Source organism: Micropterus dolomieu, linkage group LG07, assembly GCF_021292245.1.
Source record: "Micropterus dolomieu isolate WLL.071019.BEF.003 ecotype Adirondacks linkage group LG07, ASM2129224v1, whole genome shotgun sequence".
NCBI classification, from domain to species: domain Eukaryota; kingdom Metazoa; phylum Chordata; class Actinopteri; order Centrarchiformes; family Centrarchidae; genus Micropterus; species Micropterus dolomieu.
Window position 1 is genome coordinate 6,967,836 of NC_060156.1, and position 25,360 is coordinate 6,993,195.

Genomic DNA, 25,360 nt, shown 5'->3' on the forward strand with positions numbered 1-25,360 from the left:
CCCTCCTGCTGAGACGAAAGACTTTGTGATCTCAAATCTTAAGACGGGAAGTAGAGGGCATGTGGGGTTGGAAAAAAACCTGCCTCTCATACATTTTGCAACTCTTAATCTTTAGACTATGAACACCAAAAGTCACAGATGCAACCAAACAGGTAAGACAGAGAATGAGATGCCCTCTCCAGTGAAACTTGCATTAGAAACAAGCTCATTTTCTCACTGCACTGGCAGAGTTACTGTCATGACAGGAAAAACATTAACATAATTAATACTAACATTAATAATGGCTACATTCAATTTACCATGAAACTTTATATAAGCCTAGTCCCAATTACGTAGATACCTGTCCCTTTTATTGGCCTGGTGAGGCTACACGTTTTGACAAATAAATGCAGGTCTCAATTAGAAGCTTGGTCTGGTTTTTATAGACGTTTTCTGGAAGTATTAAACCTCCGAAAGCCCACCGGGCCACCTGAGCAAGTTCTAAGCTGCTTAGATTGCACATACAAATATAAATGTTTAAACTTTTGTCAATATGGACATGCTACATATTACTAAATAAATCAGTTAGATTCTCTACAATGTAATTGTTCAATTCATTGTATGGAAGCAAAGAGCACTAAAGTATTTACAGGTATGGTCAGTCCATCTCTCTCTCTGTTCTTGAGGTTGGCCTAGATGGGCTATCACTTGGAGTTAGATCAAATGAATGATTCATAATTGATATGTTACCCTAATGAAATTAAATTAACATTCATACTGGTTGAAATAATAAATAAATAAATTTTGATAGTAGCCTATATCCCATCTTTGCTGAGTAAGAGTTTTGTGCAGAAGGCCCGTCCCATCTTGAAGCATGTCCCAGATATAAGCAGGGTGAGTTCAGTGATGGAAGCAAATAAAAACCTGGGCCATTAATTTAAGTTTTGCGATAGGTGAACCATTTGCAGACTCCTGGACATAAAATTACTAACATTCACAGTACCAGCACCCTGGAAAAGATTCACCTAAATTTAATAGAGCTATTAATAGAGCTATTATGCTCACTAAAGTAAGCTAACTGGCCAATTTCTTTGTTCTTTGCAATTTGGGTAAGTGGACCCTTTAATGCTCCAGGGACTCTGTAAAGTGTGTCCTTGGAAGCCACTGATCAGTGTCAGAGCTTTCTTTAAATTGAAATTGATGTTTACCTCGGCCATTTATCGTAACCTGTGTGAGTGATCACTGATGCTTGAAGTGAAGTTGAGCATAGAATTTATTTTTCTTAGCATGAATGTGTGTCTATTTCATGCTGTCAGACTGACTTTTTTGTCCTAATGAGGAAGCTGGCACTGTTAGGCAATTTACTTATCACAATAATGGAGTGAAACTTAAGCACAGAATCGTGAGGCTTTGAGAAATAAAAACTTCAACCTTAAGGTGAAGTTCTTACTTCTTTTAAATGCTACATGCAGCTCTGTGTCTTTTCTTGCAGTATGTGACAGCAGCCGTATATTTCATAACTCGTTTTTATGTCTTCACAGCTTGTCAAGTCTGGTTTCACACAGAGGCAGCAAAATCCATCAGGAAAATCAATTTGCTTCTCAATGACCTCTCTTTTAAAGCAACCTCAAGCTGACACTTTTCCTACCAATTTGACTTCATCATGACCCTGAAAAGCCTCCTCCAAGGATATTTACCTGCAGGTCCCTCATACCTCTTTTCGTGTGTGTTTATATGTGCGAAGCCGAGGAACAGAGAAAAGGCACACTAGAGCAACAATAGGAGAGGTGTACTGAATGGTTTTCATTGTGTAAGCCAAAAAGAAAGAAAGGCTGAGCGAGCGAGAGGTGCCCAATTAGATAGAAGGAATGAAAGACAGAAAGCAGACAGATAGAAAGAAAGAGTGAAGATACAGGACAGGCAGAGAGGTGAGGTTGGAGGACAGATACATGACAAAAAAGGCAGAGATTTAACTAGAGGCAGAGAAAAATAAGAGCACCTCTCTAGATTGTGGTAATGTTAGAGCTTGAGGAGAACCAGGCGTTGTTGCTGGTGTTTTGTTTATCTGCCTACCCACCTTGCCTTCATCCTTTGGGCTGTCACTCAAATGAACCACAGGTCCTGGGTGAGTTTTAGTTGCTCTGTAACAAAAGGCAAAGATTAGAGAGAGGGGAAAAAGACAGCAGCAGTCATGCAGTGGATTAATACGAACCTTACGACAACCCTTACAACTTGTTCAGAAAGAATCCACACCCTGTTCTACACTTACTGGATTTTATTTTTCACCAAGAAAATCAACCCAGAAGTCGAAAAGAGCCACATCATCTGTCAATATTGGGGTTATTATTACAAATGACACAAATGCAGAAGGGGAGGGAACATCATGGTTTAGGAAATATTCTCCCAACCAAAATTTGCAACTGTAAAATTAATTGTATTGTCATTGCAGCACAACATGGACCACTTGGTCACCAGTGTTGGGCAGTAACACGTTACTGTAATGTTTACTTTTCCCAGTAACTAGTTGTGTAAGGAATTGGTATTTCCAAAACAGTAATACTATTACAGTTACTAATCCAAGTAACGCTGCGTTAGGTGAAGAGGCTACTGCTCTTATAAATGCATGTGCAGTGAAAGTAATATAGTAACGTAACAAGTAACATAACTAGTTACTTTTAATATCCAGTAATAAGTAAAGTACTATTATGAATTTTTTAAGGAGAAGGTAAGTAACTAGTAACTTGGTTGGTCACCAGTGAATTTTAGTGTAGCTGCCACAATCATAATAGTTTAGCACAGTGACTGAAATATGAGCTGATCGGGGAAGTTGGGGTAACGTATGACTGACACGTTCAGAAGGCTGTTGGAAGGCGATGAAAACATAAGACCACAGCAAGCTCTTGATACATTTCTTTTCGGCAGTTAAAGTAGTAATAAGCCAATCCACAATACACCTGTCCAATCACTGAAGTGCCACAATGGGTGAATGCCAAGAGCTAATCTTGCTATGCCAGCCATCCAGAACAAATAATGTACTAAACTGAAATACACATTCTGATACAACATGCACTTTTACCCCAGACATTTTCTTGTACATCAACAACCCCCCACACCCACATACACACATACTGTGTCAGAGATGACACCGGGTTCTTTTCGAGTTTATTAGTATGAAAACAAGTTATTGAGTTGTTTTAGAGGAAAAGTTCACAGCAGTTATTGAATGTTTGGATCCAGAAGGCTGTGACTAAGATCGAAGGCTTGCTATTGTAAGTAGAAGGCCATTTCTTTTGGTTGAAGAAAGTCTTCACATTGTTCAAATATATGAACTGAAGAGAGCTTCTGAATGACTTAGTGACTTCCTTATAAAGTCTGACTTTCAGCTGACAAGGCCAGTCTTTGAAATGCACACAAAGCTAATCAGAATGTTTAAAGAAAAAAATGAATACACTGATGAATAGTGTTTGCCAATGTCGGGTACAGCAATATATTCTGACAATTATATATTCTGCTGAATTAACAACATGATTTATATCATTTTAATGGTGCTTTCATAAGAATCTTTCTTTTAACTTTAGATGCTTTTCCAGACGGGTGCTATGTTTAGAAACATTTCAGAAAAAATAAAGGGAACCAGCTTTCATTAAATATACTAGTGTCCCTGTACTTGTGAAGCAATGATGTTACTAGGGATAGGGATCGTTAATTTTTATTGATATTGATCCCCTTATTGAGATTGCTTAATGTTCCGATTCTTTATCAATACCACAATCGATACTTTACTATTATTCGGTGATGATTATTGGTTAGACCAGCCCCAACGGGCATGAGGTAGGCCTACACGGTATGAGGAAAATATTCAATGTGCAATGACATGGTTATACATTGAAATGACAAATATACATGTATTGAAGTGTGCATATTAACTGCCTGGGTGTTTTTAAATGAATTATAGGATTAGAATTTAATATTTTAAATACAGCTAAATGTTGTTTCTAGAGCAGCAACATTAACGTTTACCTCTTCCTCCTCTTCTTCCTCCTCCTCTCTGCTGTTATTCAGTGCCTGCAGGTAACGTTACCTGGTAGAAGGAGGAGCGGCTGGTTTGTCTCAGTAAGCAGCTGAGTTTTTAACAATGTGCCAAATTTTAAGACTACAGACCAGTCTATGCAACAGATAATCAGCTTTCTATTTAGCTTGTTTTTAACATTTGGCTAGATGTCTCTGAAGATTCTCGGTCATCCAGGTCATAGCTATCCAAAGAAGGTTAAAGTCAAGGGCAACTGGACTTGGTTGAAGATACTAGAAGACGTTTCGTCCCTCATCCAAGGGACTTCTTCAGTTCTGACTGACTGGTAGGGAAACTCAGCTATTTGACCTCATATAACCTTTTCTATTACTCTTTTCTCTCTCTGAGGTGCTATGGAAACAAATTACCAACAGATTTTCTAGAGCCAGACTGCCTCCTCATTGATCATTTAATGTCCCCAGGATGCACACTTACAAATTAATATGCAGAAACACAGAGGTATACATATACATAAGAAAAGAAACGGAGCTTATCGTGTCTGATAAAGCCCTAAAGATTGATAAAAATGAATGAAGACTTGCCCCTTTTGAAGGTAAGGTTACTTTTGAAATAAAGTAGTCATTAATGATTAATGCTAAAAGGGGTCCAGAAACACTGCAAACTTTACTTTAAGGAGTTAACTTTTCTATAGCCTGAGGACACGATATTGAGACAAGTATCTGCAGTTTTCATGACTTCTCCATATAGTGACTTCAACTCAGAGACAGTGCCCTAAGTGATCCTTAAGTCTTGCAGCAGCAGGTGATTTTCACCCAGCCTGCCACATGGGCCAGGCCCTGGAGTTTAAATGGCTGGTGAATATGGAATTGTCCCTCAATATGGATTGTCAGTCTTTTGCTGGAAGTCTCCTAAAAGTTACATTCACGTACTGCGAAAAGGTTTTGCCTCATCTGTTCTAAAGAAAATCCAAATGCCTCCTGGATAATGTTCACTGGCAACATTTTTTACAGTCAAAGGGCAGTGTGAAAGCTATATATTTTATGCACATTTGTTTATCAAAAAGGGTCCTTATGGTGCAACCCTATACATTTTGTTGCAATAGTTTTTGAAAGAGTAAAACTTGAGATTTACAGTAAGTCTTGAATTTTTTACTTTAATTGTCAAGGAAGGTCCCATGATATGCTCATATTCAGGCTCATACTTGTATTTTGGGTTGACTAGAAAACGATTACATGCTTTAATGCTCATCTAACACATTGTTTTTCATATACTTTTCATTGCTTCAGCACCTTTATTCACCCTCTGTCTGAAAACTTCATTTTAGTTTCCAGAGCCCGGCAAAGGGTCAGTAACTAGCTAGAACATGGCTGAAATGATGGAGATAAGACTTATTGTACAAATACAACTTTTATCACCGGCTTTGGTGAAACTGGATCACATTTTATGGAGAAAATATTTCCTACTTTCCCCTCTGATGTACTCTGGCTGCTCTGCCTCAACTTTCTGCGATTTACGTTGTCTGCTGACAGACATAGCTCTACTTTTTCTTAGCCGCTAGCTCAGTTAGCTGATTCTGCACGGAGTGGAAGTTTGGTGTGCTGATGTTTACACCTCTTACATTAGAGCAGAAGCTTTGGACTGCTGCTTCAGGCAGAGCCAGCTGGTACTAACAGCTACAGTTAGTAGCAGCTAGCTGTTACTAAAGCATTAGCAACAAGCCACCTGTCCATCAAGAAACAACCGTTAATCACAGAAAGTTGTGGCAGAGAAACCGGAAAAATTACTTAACAACCTTCAGCTTTAGCTAGATGGAGTGACCGCTTGGTGTTTTGTTGGATGGTGGGGCTGAGAGCATAGTATTCAGTACATGTTCAGTGGGCGGGTCCGTCTCCTGTGCTACACAGATCCCTCTATAACCTTAAGAAGGAAGGCAAATTCAAATACCGTGCTTGCACACACATTTAGCCTACTGAAAGAGTGAGCAGGAGTAAAAGAGGGGGGGTGGTTTTTTCTCATAGTTTGGTGGTCTTTGGTTGTGTTATATGGGACCTTTAAATAGATTTTTCAACACTTGGCTGGGAAAAGATAATAGTTTGGGTTAAAAGCCTAAACATAAATTTAATGTTGATCATGCTTTAATGACCATGAGTGGATGTTGTAGGAACACAAAAGGAATACGCTAGTTAGTGAACGTTTTGCTGTATAAACATTTTGCAGACTCATGGGTATAATGATAATTATCATGATACAACAAAAAATGTTTCACTTGCTATAATAACACCAGCAAAACATAGTCTGGGCAGTGCTACATTTCTTTCCAAAGATATTTACATTTCAGTGGGATATCTTTAGGAGACAGGGTTGCTGCTGTTGCCATGTATTTCTGGAGCATGTCCCTGCATTTTAAGACTGCTTATTCATTTCACAAAAAAAAGTTGTTGGACCAGGAGGATGCTGAAATCCCATTGCTTATTTTACATTCTTAATAGAAGAAATAACCAAAGACGCCAATGTTGATTATAGCTGACATGATGCCAGGTGAACACACAATTCTGTTCATCAGAGGGATCTATAAACTGCAGCAGTGTGTGTTCTGGGCCGCTGTGTTTTCCCACCTCTCCTTGCATCTCATTTTTTATATCTCATTTTGGAATGAACCTTCTGAAGATCAAATTGTGCATTAAATATGTTGCAAACCCATTTGAATTTCAATGAGAGCCAAGCCCTCCTGTTTGGAAACGCTGGCCCCAGTTGAATTGAATTGCTATAACAGATTCTTTTCAAGAGAGCATACTTTGGTTTGTATTAAATGAATGCATCTGTCACACAAGCACACACTGCGATAACACAAATGCACACGCAGGTGTTAACACACACCAAATACCGTGTGACTCACACTGTGCTGTTTGTACACAGAAAGAGTGGATGAGTTCCCCCTTGTACACTCGATGTTCTACCGCAGGAAAAACAGAAAGCCCCTCCTCATCCCTATTCATGTTTTGAGGAAAACCTCCCCAGCCAAACTATGAAACTCCCCAGTCGCTCTGTGTGTTGATGAGAAAAGATTCACTCTCTACTAGTTCAACTTATGATGAACTCCACTTGAGAAAGGTACAGAGTGCTGACGGTTGGAAAATTGAGAATATATTATAGTCTAAGCTCAAGCAGAATATAATATGGAGCAAAGAGAAACCTATTGTTAAGATGGTTGTGTGCTCTAACTTGTGTTGAAGTCAAGACCAAGACCAGTTCCCCACATTTCATGACACACAATAAAATGTGGAATGAGATCTTAGGTACTTCTCAAATTGATCTGAAAGATCCACATTCCAAGTAAAACACCCACATACAAACGCTAAGAGCTGAAATCAACATAAGCATCTTTAACACTCCTTTTCCATGCTTAACATGGCAGGTAGGGGTGACGGTCATCAATGGTAACAACACATTTTTAATCAGGGTTACTGGTTGCAATTGAAGCAATACGTTTTACATCCAAAGATGTTAACAAATAAATCAGACAATGCAAAAGCAATTTATTTATACTCCCACAGTTATGGTCTTGACTGGTCTTGGGATGAAATCCCCAGTCTACAATGTCCGAGACCAAGACAAGACCAAGTACAAATGCGGTCGAGTCCGAAAAACAAGCCCAAGACCATCAAAAAGTGGTCTTAAGACTGGTCTCAAGACCAAGACCAGTGTCCAGTACTACAACACTAGCTCTAACCCATTTAACAGCATAGCTACTACCCATTACCTCACATTTGCAAACGTGCACATGTCATCTTTTTCTGATATGTGATAGGTATGTATGGTTATGTGAACACAATCCTTGACAAATATTTGATACAGGTTTCAAAGAGCACTGAAGGTTTTACAACTATAAAGAGGTGGAACAAGAACCCACATGACTGGGATTCTGATAATATGGCTCCTCTCTGTTGACTCTGGTGAGGAATCAACAAATCAAATGTCCTGTTAAAATCCCAACCACTGTCTTAGCCTCTGAGACTTTGGCAATGATTGGCAGACCGCCCACCAACACATGCACATCAGTGTTATGACTGCTCACTACAGTGTAGGCTGTCACAAGGCAACAAGATGGCTTGGTATGAGAGTGACTTGTGACTGACACTGCAGCAGGGGACTTGTCAGGGTAACGCCAGAAGAACGATGCGTAGGTGGGTGAAACCAAGAGAAACACCCGGGCATACAATGCAACTGAGCACCATTTGTGTACTTGATGGCGCTTTAAGTTGTCAATCTGCAGCATATGCCAGCTACACAGTCGACACTCGCAACACACAAAAGTGCATGTCATCCAATTAATAAAGGCTTCTGTTGACTGATAAGTAGTATTACGCCCAAACGTGAGGCGTTATATAACATTGTGAATGCTAACTGGGAACATCACCACAATGGAAGGATAAAGGCTGTTGATGCAATTCAATTCTCTTGTATTATTTATAGTTGGATCCCGTAAAATGTCTTCTACCAGCTGTTAAAAATGTGTTTTCTCAAACTTATAGGAAAGTTTATTCACTACCAAGTTAAATTTTTATACATATTATGTAAAAAATCAAATACATGAAAATTGTTGGGCTTCTATAAATAAAATCACAGAGTACGGTCTAGACCTGCTCTTTTATGAAAAGCGCTGTGAGATAACTGTTGTTGTGATTTGGCGCTATATAAATAAAATTGAATTGAATTGAATGTAAATAATGCCCATAGCTTGCCCTGACTTTCAAGAGGAAAGTGCAAATATCAGATGGTATACTGCTCCGTTTCCTATAGCAACAGTACCTAGTTATGATGTTCAGCATGACTGAGTAAGGTTCAATCTAACAAGTAACAACATGGTTGGTTTGTTTACTTAAATGGGGCTAAATAACACAGGAACACACATGAGAAATGGGCCCACCTTACGAGCACAAAATCGATTCAACAACCCAATCATTTTAAATACAAGGCCTATATTTGACTGTGTGTGTGTGTGTGTGTGTGTGTGTGTGTGTGTAGGCTATTTGAAGTGGAGAAAGGGATTATTTTAGCACATAATAACCAAACACATATTCACCCAAAGCTACAGCTGCAAAAATGACCATGTTTTTCACTTGTCTCCATATTAAGAAACACATAAATCACTGAAAATGCTATTCATTTGGAAAAACTCACCTGTTGTTGAGCTCCAAAAACTGGCAGCAATAAAACCTTGTCTGACTAGCTAATTCATGAATGTGTCAATCAAACATCTAACGGGACGACAGGGTAGAGCAGTATTTGCAGACTTTCTGTGTCTGTGATGAAACAGTTCTCAACTGTTCACATCCGAGATTTGAACCACAAAATAGCGTAGTATTGCCAAGATCACCAACGCAATTAACAAGTTACAAGTTCACGGCTCTAGGTTTCCTTCCTTAATTTAACTTGACCCACTCCCATTCACACCACCCGCATCATCATGATCACATTAAATCACTGATAGCATTTTTCTGTCAACTCCAGCGTTTGGAGCGTTGGGCAACTTACAGTTCTATGGCCTTGTTCCACATGATGACGTATCCAGACAAAATGAAGGACTCGATGTTGACGATGTGTGTGTTTCCGCGCTCTGTCCCCACATAAAGCCATTTGCTCTGAAAGGGAAGGTGGCAGAATGTAATCCTGAAGAACAAGAAACAGAGGGCGGAAGAGAGTGAGTGTTAGAACATGAACAGACACAAAGGATTGTGACATCAGTGTATACGCAGTATTGTCAAAAAATTAATTTTCAATCCTGTACATTGATGTAAACTTGTTGCAGTTCACCTCAGATCACCAAATTCCGCTTTCAGAAAAGCCATGTGCATTTCAAGCTGCTAATTATTATGATTAAGATAATTAAGGATCGTTTTTAGTTATGTTTACAGTACTTATTTGTTTGCAATATGATGCATTCAATAAATAAATGACAGCCATTGTTATTCAAAACAGACTGGTTCCTTTTAAGAAACAAACCTATAATTATCCCTATTTGAAAATGTCAAAAAATCCAAAAAATTATATTGTCTGGGCACAAACCAATCAATCAAACAAACATGGGCTAGGAGGTAGTTATTCAATGAAACAATTGTTGGACAACAGACAAAGGGTATTAACTGCATTCTACACATGCTTTCAATATGTTCAATCAGTACTGTATTCATACCCTGACTTAATCAAGGTTCAACTTTGCACTCAGCTGGAAAATCCTGAAGCTGTTTTCCTCCACAATGCAGCACCTTGTCTATAGGTATTATCACCTACATTCTCTCCTCCTCCCCTCCTGCTTCACAGAGAACTTTTGCATTAAGGCTGTAAACTTACTCTACGCTGGTTTAAATAGTTATTTAAAAACTACTCACTAATCCTCTGTTCAAAGCTTTAACTGTTAAAATTAATTAAATTAAAGTTTCAGTATGTAAGATTTAGTGGCATCAAGTGGTGAGGGTTGTGAATTGCAACCATCTCCCCAGACTACCACTGTCCCTTAACCTTTCAAAGTGCGTAGGACAGCTACGGTGGCTGACACAGCACAAAAGGTATCTCTTCTAAGACAGCAGAGCTGAGAGATACTAAAATGTAACGTAAAAACACGACAGACTGCTGACTGGTCAGAGAGAATATTCACTATTCACTGCATCATCATTGCGTGCGCCAGACAGAAAGTTTTATATTTTACAGTTTTCGTATGGAATTTCATCAATAAATCCACTTCTGAGAAGTTTTGAGGTGAGAAATCAGCTGTGTAGATTTCGAATATTGACAGTTTTATGAGAAGTGATGGCGGAACAAAAATATGATGAATATTTCCGGAGTTGAGGAGCTCCGCAAGTGGCTGCGGGGGAAGCCTGTACCAACCTGCGGGAGGAGCGTGTGAGGCCGGCCAGCCGCCCGCTCACAGAGCCCTCTGCTCCCGCCGTCTCACAGACCGCTGCAGCAACAACGGCAGAGGAAAACACAGCTGGAAGGTTTTCATACCGCTTATCTGTCTTTACATTCTGAGTAATGTTGAAACGTTTTAACCGTAGATATAGAAAAGCTGGTGTGTGTGTCACATTGAGCATTACGTCGCGGCAGCTGTGTGTGGCGTCGCTATGACGACAAGCTATGTACTATCTCTGGGTACTGTCTGCAATGGTAAACGGAGCAGGGCCAAGCAGAGTCGAGTCTATCGATTTGCGCTATGGTAGCATTTTTCGGCAAGGCAGCATAGATCGTCGGCAACAGAACACCGGCAACAGTTCAACGTTTAGTCCTGATGGTAAGATGTGGAACAATGATGTTGTGTAGTTGTAGACTGGTAGTAACTTATACCATCTGCTAGGTTACGGTCTCAGTCTGAAGCGGCTTTGGATTTGGATCACACTACCTTGTTTCTTACGACCCGCCCTTCTCTGCTTCTGATTGGCTAGTAGTCCTTACCTGGGAACTGCGCATGTGCAACTCCCAACAAAGATTTTGTACAAGTAAGATGCTTCACTCTGTAGCTCAAGAGCAGAGCCTACAACACACAGGGTGAAAAGAGGAGCTGCAGCAATGTGCTGTATGAGAAAAATATGGTGTTTTTTGAAAATGTAAACCTGTTCTGGTACAACCCCTAAATAGGATTTTGAACCTGAAAATGAGCATAATACCACCTCTTTAATTCTCTCTGTGATTAGGGACCCTCTAAAACTGCCAGCCAACAATAATATCTTGTCCACGGCCAGATTATGGTGCTTTGATAGCGGCAAAAAATATAAATAAATAACTAAATACTTTGATAGCTGTGCTGAAATAGATCTCAGTCATGGCAGCAACAGTTACTCAAATAATCACTTTCCTACAAAATAAAAGCGTGAGAAGCTTGTTTACTGTAATGCAGTATTTGGAGTTGAACTGAGCTTTTACTCTGAAAAAAAAAAAAGAACGACATTGAAAGAGTATGCAGCCTGCTTGACACACCTCCGAAAGAGCCGTCAGACAACGTATTCTACACTGCCTGAATTCTACCTCTGAATACTATTAGTATAATACTAATACTTTTCTGCATGAATACTTGTTTGTCCATTTTCAGCTACTATACAAACATCGATCTTATATTGCATTTCTGTCTGATTATTCAGTCTATACACATTTTTCCATGACTTTAAACCAATTTTAATGACGGAACATTCTGTGATTTCTGTGTATGTGTGACGGAAGCCAGCAAGGCTGTGCAGTGAGTAAATCTCACTCCCCGACACCTTAAGAGACGCACTGGTGACACCAGGGCTCATGGGTTTTAGCTTCCTCGTCAGCGTGTCCGCCTTCCGTACCCGAGTTCGACTCAGGACCGTGTAGTACGTTCTTGGGAGCAGCCGGTTACATATGCATACAATATCATTCATAGAACATTTAAGGTGTTTTACACATTAGATATATCCACACACTACTGTGCAAGAGTTTTAGGCAAGTGTGGAAAAATGCTGTAAAGTAAGAATGCTTTCAAAAGTAGACATGTTATAAAATTATGTTTATCAATTAACAAAATTCAAAGTGAATGACAAATCTAAATCAAACCAATATTTGGTGTGACCACCCTTCAATGTGATCAATTCTTCTTGGCACATTTGCACTACCCACAGTTCTTCTGGCAGCCTCAGTACAGCTACTCTCTTTTCCTGTAATCCCAGAAAGACTCGATGATGTGGAGATCAGGACTCTGTGGGGACCATACAATCACAAGACTCCTTGCTCTTTTTTTACACTTATGATGTTTGGGGTCATTGTCATGATGCATTCGAAATGTTGGGTCAATTAGATGCCTCCCTGATAGTATTGTATGATGTATAAGTATCTGCCTGTACTTCTCAGTATTGAGGACACCATTAATTCTGAACAAATCCCCCAATCCCCATCTGTCCTCTGTTTGTGGAAATACAGCCCCAAACTTGGAAGGATCCTTCACCATGCTTCACTGTTGCCTGTAGACACTCTTTCTTGTACCGCTCTCCGTTGTTTCTGTGCATAATTGAGTCACTTGGCCTTGTTTCCATGTAGTAGGTATGGCTTTTTGCTCTCAAGTTTTCCATGAAGGCCACTGACCAGACTTCACAGGAGAGTAGATGGATGTACCACGGTCCCACTGTTTTCTGCTGATGGCACTGCTGGACATCTTTTGATTGTGAGGAGAAATAAGCATTACCTGTTTTTCATCTGTTGCAGAAAGTTTCCTTGGCTGATCACTGTGTTCTTAATGTTGCCCATTTCTTTGTGCTTCTTCAAAAGAGCTTGGATAGCACATCTGGAAACCCCTATCTGCTTTACAATTTCTGCATGGGAGAGACCTTGCTTATGTAGTATAACTACTTTGTGTCTTGTTGCTGTGCTCAGTTGTGCGTTGGTGTATTACTTTTGACAGTAAACTGTCTTCTGCAACCTCACCTTGTTAGCTGAGTTTGGCTGTTCCTCACCCGATTTTATTCCTCCTACATAGCTGTTTCAATTTCAGTTAAAGATTGTTTTTCAACCTACATCTATAAAACATACTGCTGATGGAGAAATGGAGCGGGGGGGCAAGCCAGGGTGTTTACCTGAGGTGTAGGTGTGTGTGAGTGTGTCAGAGTGTGGGGAGAAGAGAATTCCGAGGCAGGTGCAAAGCACAGGCTACTTAAAAATAATAAGAAGAATGTTCGTGGTCATTAAAACCTGCTTTCACGGGGTGGTAAAATGTGAACATTTGAGATTTTCTTTGTTGGGGGGGGAGCGATCATGATGCCGGCTAAACTTTTTGATGTCTGTCAACCATCGCCGATGGACAATGGCATCGTCTATTGGCCCAACACTAAATCAAGTTAGTGGCAGTACGGCTCACTCATGGCTCGTGTGTGATTATTTTTGCTGTGTGGAATTCACTTGAAAAAAGGGCTACCTAACCATTATTTTTCAAACAGTTTATCACAATTTATCGATTAACGACTAATTTATTGATTATTTTAAAGATATTTTTTATAACTAGATTAATATAACAATGAATTTATACAAATAACAGAGTTTTGCTTGCCTGCCGTGCGGCCGACAGCTGCATGCACGGTGAGGTTCATCGCGGGTCTATTTAAATGGAAAAATAGGGATAAATCCCGCGAGGTGCAGACAACTCTGCACATCAATGGTGAAGTTAAGGCTCGGTCTCTACAGCAAGTTCCTCTTCTGCCACTACACACTCACACACAAATACACGCTATACCTACACATGCGCAGTGGGTTAGGGTTACAATTCTGGATTTATTCACGAACTTAAAATATATATAAAAATATTTATTAAAAGCTTTTTTTCTTTTCTCCTTTTTTTATTCACAGCATTATAAATTGAAATTTATATTGTAATACTATTGTACTTATTGAGAGAAAACTGGTAGTTCTATGTAATATCAGACATTGAGCACCCCCATATCGCCAAAATGGCGTTATCCTTGTTCTGCAGAGAAGCTTCGACTGTGAGATTGACAGTCGAATCAGGCTCCGCCCATCGAAGCTTCGACTATTTGGGGTCAGTCCTAGTGGCTACTACTAACAGAGACGCATTTCTTGTGTTGATTATATCACATTTGTGTGGAGCTTGTTCTCTGAGGGAATCCCAGCTCAGACCGATTACATTGATGAATCGCCCCTGCCTACTTGAAAATGTATTGATAGTGGTTTTTTGCTTCAGTCTACAGTCAGACTGAGTGTTACTGTCTGAGATGCGTCTCACTCATAGACTGTATAATACATGAATATTGTGTCCGTGATGCCACCCATAGGTTTCTAAAGAGTTGTTGTGAAGCTCCACATGGGCAGCATTCTGGATTAGCTGCATTATCTGCAGCGTGTAAATGTGACCCAAGATTTTAACACTTACACGCGCATAAATATAGAAATTGTCTACTGGGTTCTGATCACTCCCAAAAGATTCAGGCACTATTACTGTGCCTGAATCTTTTGGGATTCCATGACTTTTTATGACCGTATTAACCCTAATAAATATAAACATAATGTGATGCAAGGCTGCTTAAACCATTATTGCTCTGGGATTAGCATCTATCATCTTTATAATCACTTAACCAGGGGAGAAAGATCAGCACACACTAAGTCACTCACTGTCCATGCTGATTAACTTGCAGAAGCCGGGGGATCATTGGGCCACAGGCTCACAGCCACCCACCCAGCAAGAGGCAAGATTATTAGACAGAAGACATATGAGATGGCAGACAACTCAATAAGGATTTTAGGTGCTTGGGGAGATGACAACATTCAGACTGGCGGGGGTGGGGGGGTGTCACACTGTCAAACTAGGAAATGCTGATCTGAAATATGAATCAAGATTTTGTTACTGCATTGCCAATTTCCCACCTCAAATGTTTTTATCATCTTAGTTGGTCTGTTTAGCTTTGAGAAGGTTTTTGACCAGGCCGCCACTGTTCCTGCTTAAAAATGGACAGATTTAGGTCTATCTAATTGCATCCAGAGGATTTTTGGCCTGGGCCCGTTGATAACGCCCCTTGGAAACCTAAAATTATCTGAGAGATTCCAGATTGATCTCCATTTGAGAATTATTCGGGTGATGCCAGGCTACTAAATTGCCATATTTCAAAAACCATATCTGCAGTAACCTGGTGAGTAGTTTCCCTGTGAAATATAGCTTTGAAAATGAGGCCTCTTTAGAAAAGCCTCTTATCACTGATTACTTCTGTTATAAGCCGACCATTTACATAAAATGTCACCGGAAGGATCAAATAAAAGGCAAGGGTTTAAGGGACAAAAATCGATATAAGAAAGGATGAGAAGATGACAGGAAGGGGAAGTAGTGATGAATACAGATCCAGAGGGCAATCTGGAGAAAGTCAAAGGCGCATTCGACTCCATACAGTCAGACCAGACACCATCAACGGGACTTATCAATCAAAGAGGACAGGAGGAGATGTGGGTTTAGCTGCCAGCTGACCGGCCGAGGAGCTAATACCCTTAATGAAGTAAAAAGATGTAGTGATTAATGGAATTGGTGACATCATCTAGGGGACTGGTGACCTTGCCATTTGCTGTGCAGGAGATGTGACAAAACCTCTTAAGGAACTCTACAAAGACTTCATTATTCAGCGAAGAACAGTGATGTAGGATAACTCAAAATCACAGATTATTGCATTGGCTCAAATACCTCTTTTAACTGTACGTATGTTATGGCATGTTTTCCTGTGCTGTGTCCATGTTCTTTTCTGTTAACTAGTTCTGCTCCGGGGGAGTGCTCCAGCTAATTGCTGAACGAGGTCCACCTGGCCTTGGAAGGCGGTCTTTAAAAGCCCCTGTGCAAGCGTCAGAAGGGAGTTTTTTTGATTTGGGACTGCTGGTCTTGCTAAATTCCACTGATTTGGTTGTTAAGCAGTTAAGTGTCCAATGTTTCAAGTATTGTAGTGTGCATTTTGATTGGACTGAAAGTTGTCAGATTGTTTTTGACAACAGCATCACAGGAAGGGTGGCAGGCATGAGATGCTGAGTGACAGTTATCACAAAACAATTTCCACCATTTCCAGTGATTCATACGTTATTGTTGGTCGATTGTGAGGAGGTGTTAGGGTGCTAATTGTCAGGGGGTCAGCCTAGAGACACAGAGCTAAATGGCAAGTCACTGCCTGGCCTCTGATGGATGACTCATGTCCTTTTCTCCTTTTATCTTAGAGCATGATTCACTGCTCTGACGCTGAGAGCGGATGGTTCTGCTTCCTACCTCATCGCACCACATGACAGGTAAAAAAGCTACTGAAAGAGCTTTTCAACACTTCTGATAAAAAACATTACTCATAACCTTCACCTTTGTGTGTTTGTGTGGGAATGTGCATCACACAGTGACAGGTACAGTTGCTAGGCTATGAATCTAAAATCTAAAATGGACAGTTTAACAGTAGCAGCTGCGTGTGCTGCTCGCCAACATCAGTAGTCTGTATTAAATGGGGGCAGCAGGGCTACCAGCTACCATCCAGTTCTCATCCTATAGCAAACTAGATATCCCATACATGCATACATACAAGATGCGCTGGGTAAATGCTCATGTGGCTTCAGTCTAATCACATTCCTAAACTGGCAGGGAGGGAAGTGGTGTGCCCAATAATGGACATGACTGACATATTTGGTTCATAAACAAGTGCATCTAAACAAGAAGAAGCTGATGTTGCTTTATTCAAGAAACTGGCACGACAAAGTGTCACGTTAAAACAAGTTCTGCCATCATCAGCACAGCAAATACTAGCATCCATTTGTGCCTATGCATATCCACACTTAATGTCAAATTCATACTCCTAAAAAGTAGGAGGCAACTACCATAATCTAGTTTTGATTTATTGATTAGACACGTTTTTGATATTTATTTTGGATAAATTGGTAGGTTAATCAAGTAATAGGCAACTTTTTTTTCTTTAGAATACACAAAAGTAGTCGTTAGATTAATCGACTAATGGAAAAAATAGTCGTTAGATTAATCGACTTGAAAAATATTCATTATGTACAGCCCTAGTCAGTTTTATATTGACCACTTCAAGGCAATGGTCCGATAGCATAGTGGCCAGGGCTAGCTTGTTAGCATACTAATGTCAGTAGATATCGCTGCTACAATGCAATCCATAGACGTCTTTGACATAATGTTTGAACTGTTACTTCTTCACATTGCGTTGATAATTTAAGTTCATTCTTTGAAGGAGATTGTGCTTTTGCTGTCAGGGTTCACAAACTCTGGAACAGCCTTCGCATTGAAAATTATCTCAGTGACAACTAACGAGACGTTTTTATTAACATGGTCTTTCTGTGCTGTTTATCATTTTGTTACAATCATTTCTGTTATCTTTTAGTGTTTGGCTCGTTTATGTCATAAAAAATCCTAACAAAATGACTGTAGTTGTCACATTCACTGCTAATAACTTGACCACTGTCACTGTCACTACAGAAACACTTTCTTCCCTTAACAACTTGCAGACAATACATGGATTTAACAAACTCTTCCAGCCCATTATGCTTTAAGGCTCTGTTGCATTACGAAAGTGCCCCTGGTCGAGTTTTATGTTCAGTCTGCTTTTTTATAGCAGGATTGAGATTCTTCTGTCTCCGGGAGAAAGCTTATTGCGCTCTTGTGATGGAAAACATCCCACGTAACTCAGCCAAAGTCTTTGATTTGTACTGTAATATCAATCAGGTTGAGTTTGTTATTTCATGTAGAGACTTGAACTGACAGTGTGATCTTGCATTTCTATGAAGAAAGAAAGAAAAATAAATAAAATATTCTGTGTGCTATGTTAACTTTGGAAAACAGCTGTCGAATAAATCGTATAACTGGTAGTCTACAGTTCTTATGGAGGACTGATCCTGACAAATTCAGAAATATATACAGAAATAAATAAATGCTCAATAAATAAATAAGCATCTGATTAAATGCACAAAAAAATTAAGTAAATAAATAAATGTAAGCAGTAATTAAATTATACAAGGAGACATAAATGTATATATCTATTTTAATTAGCTTCTTAATTTATTCACCTTTGTAATTACCTTTATATTTATTGTCCGTTATAATCTTCAACTTCATTTATTAATTACTTCTTTTTTAAATGTATTTATTTATGTGTGTTTTAATATTTTTGTCTGTTTTATTCTTGCGTTGCATTTTCTACCCTATTTATTTCCCCAATGGTATTTATTTCTGCCTGTCCTTTTTACATTTCTCTATGCATTTCTGCCTCATTATGCAAATGAGGAGGGGTTGTGTCTCAAGGGGTGAACTTCTCTCCTATTGGTGGACCAGTCAGACGGGAGAGCTCTAGACCCTACTCTACCTGCACACATCAACAAACTTGCTCCTCACACAGTTGGATGGTTTCCTTCAGTGCGCAGAGGAGGTGTTTAGTAACTCTATTTGAAGACAATACTACCAGCCATGTCTTCCTTCTCTTTTCACGTAGACGCTCCGACAGACAGTGCTTTCAGTTTGCGACATGGATGGACACAGAACTGCGGTATAGGGAGAACCACATGGTCAGCTAGCTACAGCTAAATCTGGAGTGCACTCGTATTCAATTCTGTATGGTAAATTCAGTTTTAACGAGCAGAGCGAGCTGACAGGCAGAGTTAGACTTTTTTCTGTCCGTTTCTCTCTTTACAAAGACGCATGTTGCAGTCTGAGAGTCTTATCTGAAGAGGGCAATGAAGTCTCAATAGTACGCGATGCAAGCTCCACATACAACATAATTTATCAAATTCCACAACAGATATACAGTACGAAAATTAATTGGATTATATTCACAGGAAGTATAAAACCTGTTACAACGTTAGGGAAATTAGTTTATTTAGATTTAAGTACTGCAGTTGTACATTGAAGTACCTTCCTACCTTTCTGATAGGAAGTCTTCTTGAGATGGTATAAAACATTTCTCCTTAAATTCTGATTTGAGTTATGGACAACTATGACCCCATGAATTAAAAAATGAAACATTTCACTGCCCAAGTCAGATATAACACAAGGCTTGTTTATTAGTCTACATGCTGTACAGTATTTGTGGACAGATATTGTCCCAGGATTTATTATGCATTTCTTCTTCTTCATTGCATGATTTAGAATAATAAGTTGAGAAATGGGTCTGTTCTGAGTTCATCCTGCACTGCAGCAGCTAATAAAGTCCATTTAATTCCCCAAATTGTTTTCTTTTAGGCAGGCTGGAGCAGAAAACAACTCACCTTTCTCAAGTTGTACAGTAATGTCACATATGTGTATGAAGGTGGATCAAACAAGCTAATCTTAAATGTCAAAGTAGAGAGGAGCCTAGTAGGCCTATTTATTTTCATTCATTACACAATATGAATAAGCTATGCAGACAGTTGTAAAGAAAGAACATCTTTTTCTTCTGTTCTCTACTTGTTATAGTTACACAGTATTAGGGGTGTGGGCTGTATTAAAAGTATCCACTGTTCTCCCATGCTCTAACACACAGTAAGGATGAGATGTGTGCTGTTCTCACATTCTTCCTCTGTATGTACACATAAACAACAAGGCATGTAAGGGGGAATATAAAAGGAATTTATTTTATTATTTGGGGGATTATTTTCTTTGTTGCTCTCCTTCTTCTTCTTCTTTTCCTCTGAGGAATATGGTTATGTTCTCCGCATGCCTCCTCCTGTGTTTTCTGTGCAAGACATAGAAGTACAGTAACTAGCCTTCATTAAATCATTTCGACTGGTTAAGGGCAGTAAAGTTAACTTTAAATTGACTCCACCACCACACATAAAACACAGCTTAATAGCAATCACATTTAACAGAAGCATAAAATTCTTCTTAATGGTAACTGTCAAGATTAACATTTATTTGTTAGTCACCACCACTAGCTTAAGAGCTTTAGCCTACATTATATTAACGCTACATAAATTAGCCTAGCGGCTAGCGGACTTTTGCTCTCCTCATAGCTTAACAAATTACATGTATTATTGAGAATGTTTCTTACTCACCGCTGGTTAAGTCACTGCATCTCCCGACACAACACCACGGTTGAATTTTCACCCTCAGTGGCGTTTTTGTTGAAACATCAGCTGAGCAGAGCAACGAGCTGCTGCGTGTGTGAGCATTTACCGTAAATAATCATATAGGAGTGCACTCCAGATTTAGCTGCGGCTAACTGATGTGGCTCTCAGAAACAACAGCTCACTTTCCTGCAGTTCTGTGTCCGTATAAGTTGCTAAAGCGTCCACATGAAAAAGAAGGAAGACATGGCTGGTAGTGTCTTCAAATAGAGTTTTTAAACACCTCCCCAGCGCACTGAAGGAAGCCTTCTGACTGTGTGAGGAGCAGCTTGTTGATGTGTGCAGGTAGAGTAGGGTCTAGAGCTCTCCTGTCTGACTGGTCCACCAATAGGAGAGAAGTTCACCCCTTGAGACACAACCCCTCCTCATTTGCATAATGAGGCAGAAATGCATAGAGAAATGTAAAAAGGACAGGCAGAAATAAATACCATTTGGGAAATAAATAGGGTAGAGAATGCAACGGAAGAATAAAACAGACAAAAATAAATACATTTAAAAAAGAAGTAATTAATAAATAAAGCTGAAGATTATAACGAACAATAAATAAATAAGGTAATAATTACAAAGGTGAATAAATTAAGAAGCTAATTAAAATAGATATATACATTTATGTCTCATTGTATAATTTATTTATTTACTTTTTTTTGTGCATTTAATCAGATGCTTATTTATTTATTGAGCATTTATTTATTTCTGTATTTATTTCTGAATTTGTCAGGATCAGTCCTCCATATGTTAACGAGATAACCGTCTGACTTTCGCCGACTTGATAGATAGGGGAATAAAAACAGTGCCGTCAAATCAGACACAATCTACCTGTAAGACTGCGTGAGCTTAGTCAGGCCTTGCTCCCACGAGCTCTAGTGACGTTTTGCAGCACAAGTGTTGTGCCAAATTCTGCATGCCTGCCGTGAATTGCATACACCTCGAGGTGGATGCAAATTTCGGTAGGGAGCCTACAATATCTGTTTTGCCGAATTATACAATTCACTTTGCTGTTTGAACGCGATTAACGTGAATCTCAAGAAATGGTAGTTTTACTAAGTGTAATAATATATTAACGATAACGTTCATAAAATATTTACTGATCATTTATCACTATTGATGAACCTCACAAAGAATAGTATAGCGTTTAAAAGCAGAACTTTAATGCATTTTCATTCAATTCTCGGCAGGCATGCAAAATTCGGCATAACACCTATGACAGTCGACTGAAAAATAAGGAAAAAATAGGAGTTCTGTGTCTTTTAGGCTTTATAAATTGCTGATGCAGAAAGTGGAGTAGACGGGCGAGGCGGGAGAAAGAGAGAGACTGGGCAAGCCGATGTGTTTCACTGAGGTGTAGGTCTTGTGCTGTCTGTATGTCGGAGTGTGGGGAGAAGAGAATTCCGAGGAAGGTGTGAACATAGGTGCAAAGCATATTTAAAATTTATAATAATAATGGTCGTGGTGATTAAAACCTGCTTTCACATGGCGGTATTATGTAAAAATTTAGATTTTTTTTTGCCAGAGGGCGTAGTTTCACAATCACGATGCCTGCTCAACCATCGACCAACTGTCAGCATTGTCTTTCGGCCCAATCCTATTGCAAGCCTTATTTCTTGCAAGTAGTCAAAGCCTTAATGCAGGGATCTATAGGCTTGACAATATTGCCCGATTGTGCACTGAAACCTTACACAATCAGCAAAATCACAGTACACAATCAGCTGTTCAGGAGAGGACAAACTCTGAACTGAACAAACAGCCAATTGGCCTTGATATTATAAAGTGCATCCAGTAAAGTTGAGAATTTAGTGGTATGGCAAAGAAGCCCGTTAAAGAGCTCCATATATTACTAGAGCAGGTACAATGCACAAGATTTATTCTATTTATACAGACATTACAAACCTGAACACTTACAACCCCTGCCATGACAAAATGGAAACAACAAGAAAGCAATATCTGCTGACCAGTCTGAAATGAAACTGAAGAGCCACTTCAGTTCTCCACAGGTTTTCCCAAGGAATAAAGAGGCCATTGTTTACCATTAAAGTTTCATGGTGGAGAGCAGAGATTGAGACTGAGCTATCTCTGCTGGGGAAAAGCAATAGAGCCAAGCCCTTGCTCACCACATCCATCCTGTGATGGAAATTCTTGAGAGCCGGTCAACTCTATTGATGTAGAAGGTTTTAGGATATTTCACAGTCTTACACAGCATTGTTTGTTGAAACTTGTGTCACAGTTTTGGGATTTTGGTGTTTGTATTTCCAGTTTTGAAGTTGTCTGTCTTTGGTGTCCTCGTCTTTGCTTCCTTTCTGTCTTGATCGCCTAATGTTTTTCACCTGTGTAATCACCCTGCCTGCTTCTGTGTGTGTATTCATAGTTTTCACATGACGTCAAATTCCAAGGAAAACGCTCCCTTGGAGGGCAAAAAAGACATTATTTTCCGCTGTCTGCCAATCAGGAAGCAAGTGATACACTGTTACTTAGAATTTGTTACTTTTTGAGTTGACAAAATGCTGGATGGTTTTGCTTTCGGATTTACTAATCGAGGAGGAGACAAGCCTGGGCTGTGTTAGGTGAGGGATTCCCCAGAAGGTAAAAGTAAACATTACCACAGTCGAGCTGCGGCAGGGACCTGGTGGTTTTTAACTGTAGAAATGCTGCAGCGGATGCTGTAACGTTATACGGATCGGATATGCCCAACACTTGCAGTTTGCAGTTATCACTTGGTTTAAATAAACACTAACTGTACCTGCTTGGCCCTAGTGTCTGCGTTTGGGTCTAAATCCCTGTTTTCCTGTGTCTGAGCTTGACAAAAATAGCAGCAGCAGTACAGACTGATAACACCATGTTGTGCCAAAATCAAATATCAAGATCCCCTCTTGGTCCACAATATTTATCCCTTTACTGTCCCTATGGAGTCTACAATGTACCTCCTACAAGGTACATGATATACTGGCTTAAATATGTGTAACCATCTTATTGGAAGTCTAATGCCTACCTAAGTCATGTTGGAGTTAGGAGGTCACATGTATTACTTTCTAAGGGGATACAGTCTGTCTGTAAACAGTCTGTGGGAAACACTGTGACCTGTTCCTCGCCTTTTACCCTACAGACGAGGAGGAGATGGGCAAAGCAGGGGTGAGACAGCTGACTGACTGAGGGTGTGGCACTTCCTCATATCCAGAGGGCAATAAAGTATGACAGAAAGACAGACCTATAATGATACAAATTTGATTCAACGTTCATGCCCAGGTATGACTAGGCTGCCATAAGGAATCTTTTGTTAAATACCAGCTCTCCCTACTGATGCTAGTTTGTAGCAACCATGTGAAATCTAGCTGATGTGTCTCAGGGGCTGCGGTGGCAACATGTCAAAGGAGATGGATTCAGCTGCCTAATAACCACTGGGAAGTCTGCTCTCACAGAAGGGGTCACAAGATGAGACGACAGAGAGAGCTTCTAGCCAACAAATCCTCTTTCTCAGGTTTATCAGACAAAGTGAAAAAGGATCAGAGGCAGGACAGAGAAAGCTGGCCTCGTCCTGTCAACACTCCGCTTCACTGGCTTCTAGATTGAGTTGATTAAATATGTCTTCCTGGTGGAAGAACTCTTTCCGCTGCCAATGCTGCAGCTGACTGATGGACCGGAGGCCTTTACTATACATGCTGGGTGGTCCTGAATATGATGTTGGTAGGGGTCCTATTGCAGCACAGAGGGAACTGCCTAGTGGCATCCAAGATTTCTAAAAGGGCTCTTTATGGTCATTACTGTGTAGAGGGGTAGTTGATTGGGTTTTGTCACCCCTGATTGCCTGTGTGAAATGGTGCATGCTGACCTAGCACAGTTGCATCCATCTTTCACCGGAGCAAGGTGTGGAGTGTGTGTGCATGATGTGTGTCTAGTGGAATTTATGCTTACCTCTCTCTGTTGAATTTGAGTGAATGCAGGACAGCCGGCCGTCTCTGACGGAGATTCCACAAATGTAGCGTGTCATCTGCACAGGCTGTGACCAGCGCCCCCTAAAGGCAAAAAATAAAATAGAAATATCAGTGCTGAATCATAATGACAACACAGAGGTCACCTTGTCATTTGGAACTGTCCCAAGCCTTGTAGTCCTGGTTGATTAGACTGTGAGCACAAAGTGCAAAAACACAGTTGATTCTAGCTGTAACGCACCAAAGAAAGTGAAGACCTGGAGATCCAAACAATCTACTTGTGTACACAGAGGGCATTTGGTCACAAACACATCAAGTAAGTACAGTGTCTCCCATGTAAATATGTAAGAACTAAAATAGCAGAGAGAGAATTCACTCTCCAAAACAAGGAGGCTCAGAGAAAAACATAATTGTCCAAACACAAACCTTAAGAGGTGTAATTCACTCAAATTTCAAAGAATGAAATCTTTTCACTTTTGGGTACTCTGACACTCACATACCAGGACTGTTGAATCAGCTTTCTCTAAACCTACCCCAGCCATATATTAGAATTTATTTTCTTCATGTCCTGGAATGCCCTTTGGCAGCTAACAGAGAATGTGCCGGAGTTGTGCAACACATTCTTGTATTTATAATATACAAGTGCAATAGGCAACAACACAGAAACAGATGATTCCGCTAAACATCTTGTGACTGCACTGCATTCTTGTTTGTTGTATTGAGCACTGACTGTATAATACACTGTGGTGAGCTTTGTGTTTCTTGGTGTACCTTAAAAATACCTGGTTGTGAAGTAAGGTGGAGTGATTGTCAGGTAAGCCTACTGAAATAGATGGGTTCTTTTAACATGCAAACA

General features: G+C 39.9%; 1 protein-coding gene across 1 annotated transcript in view; it reads right to left on the reverse strand.

Moving 5' to 3' along the window:
* stxbp5l (syntaxin binding protein 5L) overlaps nucleotides 1-24,584 on the reverse strand; it is a 79,108-nt gene extending 54,524 nt beyond the window's left edge. Inside the window, exons 1-3 of the mRNA XM_046053791.1 lie at nucleotides 24,488-24,584; nucleotides 9,545-9,679; nucleotides 2,057-2,120 (exon numbers count right to left, since the gene is read on the reverse strand). Coding sequence (XP_045909747.1) covers nucleotides 2,057-2,120; nucleotides 9,545-9,567 — 87 coding nt within the window. The 5' untranslated portion in view covers nucleotides 9,568-9,679; nucleotides 24,488-24,584. The remainder of the gene's footprint in view (nucleotides 1-2,056; nucleotides 2,121-9,544; nucleotides 9,680-24,487) is intronic.
* Between the last annotated feature and the right edge of the window lie 776 nt (nucleotides 24,585-25,360).